At 62.1% G+C, this 2,838-nt stretch overlaps 1 protein-coding gene across 1 annotated transcript; it reads right to left on the bottom strand.

The window, feature by feature from the left end:
* Positions 1-1,194: 1,194 nt before the first annotated feature.
* Positions 1,195-2,473, bottom strand: LOC110483311 (V-type proton ATPase subunit e 2). Its single transcript, XM_021553145.2, has 4 exons — positions 2,352-2,473; positions 2,225-2,272; positions 1,888-2,031; positions 1,195-1,649 (listed from the first exon to the last, which is right to left on the bottom strand). The coding sequence occupies exons 1-3, from the start codon at positions 2,453-2,455 to the stop codon at positions 1,938-1,940; spliced, it is 246 nt and encodes an 81-aa protein (XP_021408820.1). The 5' UTR covers positions 2,456-2,473; the 3' UTR covers positions 1,195-1,649; positions 1,888-1,937.
* Between the last annotated feature and the right edge of the window lie 365 nt (positions 2,474-2,838).

Here is a 2,838-nt window from a genome sequence, read left to right as displayed (position 1 = left end):
TCCTGGGCACAGCTGCCCTGTGCTGTCCCAGGTACCAGTGTCAGGATCCGTGGTTCTTTCCTCCAAGGGGGTGGGCTGGGCCTGCCCCGGGAGAGCCACCTCAGTCCAGCCCAGCTCATGGCCCCAGGACAGGCCAGGCCTGAGCTGTGCACACAGGCACAAACCTTCCCTGGGGCTGCAGCCCCACCAGTAGTCCAATGAAGTTTGTCACTTTACTGAACTCAGCTGTTCCCATTCCTGTAGCAATAAACAAACCCTGTGAGCCATCCAGCACTGTCTCATTTCCTAGCAAGCAGCTCCCAGCAGCGATGGTGGCATGGCTGGTGGCTGCATGTCTGCACAGCTCTGCTGCTGCTTCCTGCTGCCACAGTGGGATGATGGAACTCCTTTCCTGCCAGCATTACTCTCCGATTCCAGCAGGACTGAGCTTAACTGAGCTGGTAGCAGCAAGGGGTGCTCTGATCCAAACCATACTGCTGGAATTCTTGGAAACAGAATCCTTTGCTGCCCTCTTCTAAGAGGAAAAGCCTGCCCACTTAGAGCCCCTCCAAGATGTTGGTCTCTGCTTTTTTCCTTTATTCCTCACCTGAGTCTTAGCTGCCTGGCAAAGAGGCCTCTGAGCTGTTCTACCACCATGGAAATGGTCCCTGCACAGCTGCAAGAGGCTGGGCAAGTACCCAGTTCTCTCTAGCACACACAGTTCCCTCCCTGTGACCCTGGTCCCACAGCATGAGCACACAGGTGGCATCAAGGACAAAACTTTCCACACACCAGCCTGCTGCTGACCTCCACAGCTGAGGATTCCAGCCTTGGTCTCATGGTGCAAGAACAGTGCTGGGGAAAGGAAAGGTGTCTGAATAAGGCCAAGACTGCTGCTCAGCCTCAAAACAGCAAGTGACTCAGCGTCCAGCACGACTTACTAGAAAAATGATTTATTTCCACAACACAAGCTAAATGACACAGACAAATAAATAAGTACAGATAAATTATCTGATAAATAAGGGGAAATATGAAACACAATGCCCTACTTGGCTCACCTCAGAACCTGGACCCATCTTACGGTGGAGATACCTAAACATTACTGCTCAGGTGGGAGACAGCCCTCTTTTCATCCCTGCCAGCAGACCCCAACACCTCCCTTATCACACCCAAGGGGCTTTGCATGCTTCTCTAGGATCAACCCTCTGGCCAGGGGACTGGCCAGACCACAGAGGATGCGATGGCTCTTATGTTCTCATGCAGATGGCAGTCAGTGGATGCAATGATCAGGGACAGGGCAGCTAGCTGGGCAGCTTAAGCTACGAGGAGGGGTTTCACATGGGGGCTAAGGCTGAACACACCAAGAGGGTAGGAAGAACACTGCTGGGACAGGACCCGCTCGTACCACACACAGATCCCTCACAGGATGGTGCTCAGCCACTGCAGCACTGGCCAGCTGAAGGGATCTCTCCCTGGCAGTGTGGCTGCTCCTAGGGCTGGATTAGTAGGCCCTCATCCAGGGATCTTGCCTGCCATGCTTGGGGACCCAGCCATCCATTGCTCCGGGCTGCAGTGCTCCAGGTGTGCTTGGGGAGCGGGTCCAGCCTCTCTCCCAGCACCTCTGGGGGCTGTTTGGTACAGGAGGGTAGGGGCTGGAACAGCTACAACAGCTGGGGGAGGGAGAAAGGAAGAGAAGTTAGCACCAAACAGCATTCACGAGGGAGCTCCCACAAATGTAGGAATTACAATTCTTTATTTGCTCAGGCCCAGCAGAGAGCCAGCAGCCCCACGCTGGGCCCAGCAAAGCATTTCCCCCAGCCCAGCAAGGGCTGAGCTGCAGCTCCCTCCCCAGCCAGGTCCAGGCAGGCAAGCAGGGCCATCCGCCAGCCCGGCTGTGTGCCCACTCACGGTGATGGTTCGATGGGCTCTCTGCTGAGGTGCCGGCTCCCAGGGACCGCTCACTCCCAGAGGAAGCGCACGTACCAGATGGTCTCGTTCTTCAGCTGCGGCCCGAACAGGGGGTTGGCCTGGGCCAGGATGGCGATGAGCCAGCTGCAAAGGGACGGAGCCCGCCGTCAGCCGCGGCAGGAACAGCGCCGGGAGCGGCCGCTGCCCCGGGAGGGGGCGGGCCGCGGCCCGGGGACCGTCCCGTCCGCCCGTGGAGCAGGCCGGGCGGCTGCCACGGGTCTCGGTGAAGCCAGCGGAGGTGGGGGGAAGGGTACCGGGCCCGGCCCGCCGTACTCACAAGAGGTAGCAGCACACGGCGGTGGTGACCAGCATCGTGATGATCACCCTGCGGAGACAGCGGCGTTAGCACGGCGAGGCCCGGCTCCAGAAGCCCCGGCCGCGGCGCTCCCCGAGCCCCCACTCACCCGCGGTTCGGCCCCTTGGGCACGAACCAGGGGGCGGCGATGCCCACGAGGCCCCAGAAGGCGGAGAAGAGGACGAGCGGCAGCGCCAAGCTGTGCGCCGTCATGGCCGCCCCGCGCCGCCCGGCACCGCCCCGCGTCCGCCCCGCGCCGCCCGGCACCGCCCCGCGTCCGCCCCGCGCCGCCCCGCGCCCGCCCCGCGCCGCGCACGCCCCGCCCCGCGCCGAGCCGGCGCGCCGCCGCCTCCCATTGGCGGATCCGCTCGGCCCGGCCCGGCCGCGCGTGCCTCGGCACGTGTCTGCCGAAGGAGCCGGCGGCAGAGGCGGGCGCTGCGCGCAGCTCCTGTCCGGCACACCGCCCGCACCCGCCCCGCCGCCCGCACAGCCCGCTGCCAGCCGCTTTGTAGGGCTTTGTGCCGGTTGGAACCGGCTTGAATTGGTTTGAACCGGTTTCGACCGGTTGGAACCGGTTTGAACAGGTTTCAACCGGT

This window comes from Lonchura striata, chromosome 4 (genome assembly GCF_046129695.1).
Source record: "Lonchura striata isolate bLonStr1 chromosome 4, bLonStr1.mat, whole genome shotgun sequence".
Lineage (NCBI taxonomy): Eukaryota > Metazoa > Chordata > Aves > Passeriformes > Estrildidae > Lonchura > Lonchura striata.
Note: the sequence above shows the minus strand (reverse complement) of the source record. Positions and strands in the feature narration are given on the sequence as shown.

Excerpts from the sequence above, each read along its gene's own strand:
- LOC110483311 (XM_021553145.2), bottom strand. The coding sequence starts at position 2,455 with ATGACGGCGCACAGCTTGGCGCTGCCGCTCGTCCTCTTCTCCGCCTTC. Across the intron at positions 2,273-2,351 it reads CCCAAGGGGCCGAACCGCGG|GGTGATCATCACGATGCTGG; the intron begins GTGAGTGGGGGC and ends CTGTCTCCGCAG. Across the intron at positions 2,032-2,224 it reads GCCGTGTGCTGCTACCTCTT|CTGGCTCATCGCCATCCTGG; the intron begins GTGAGTACGGCG and ends GTCCCTTTGCAG.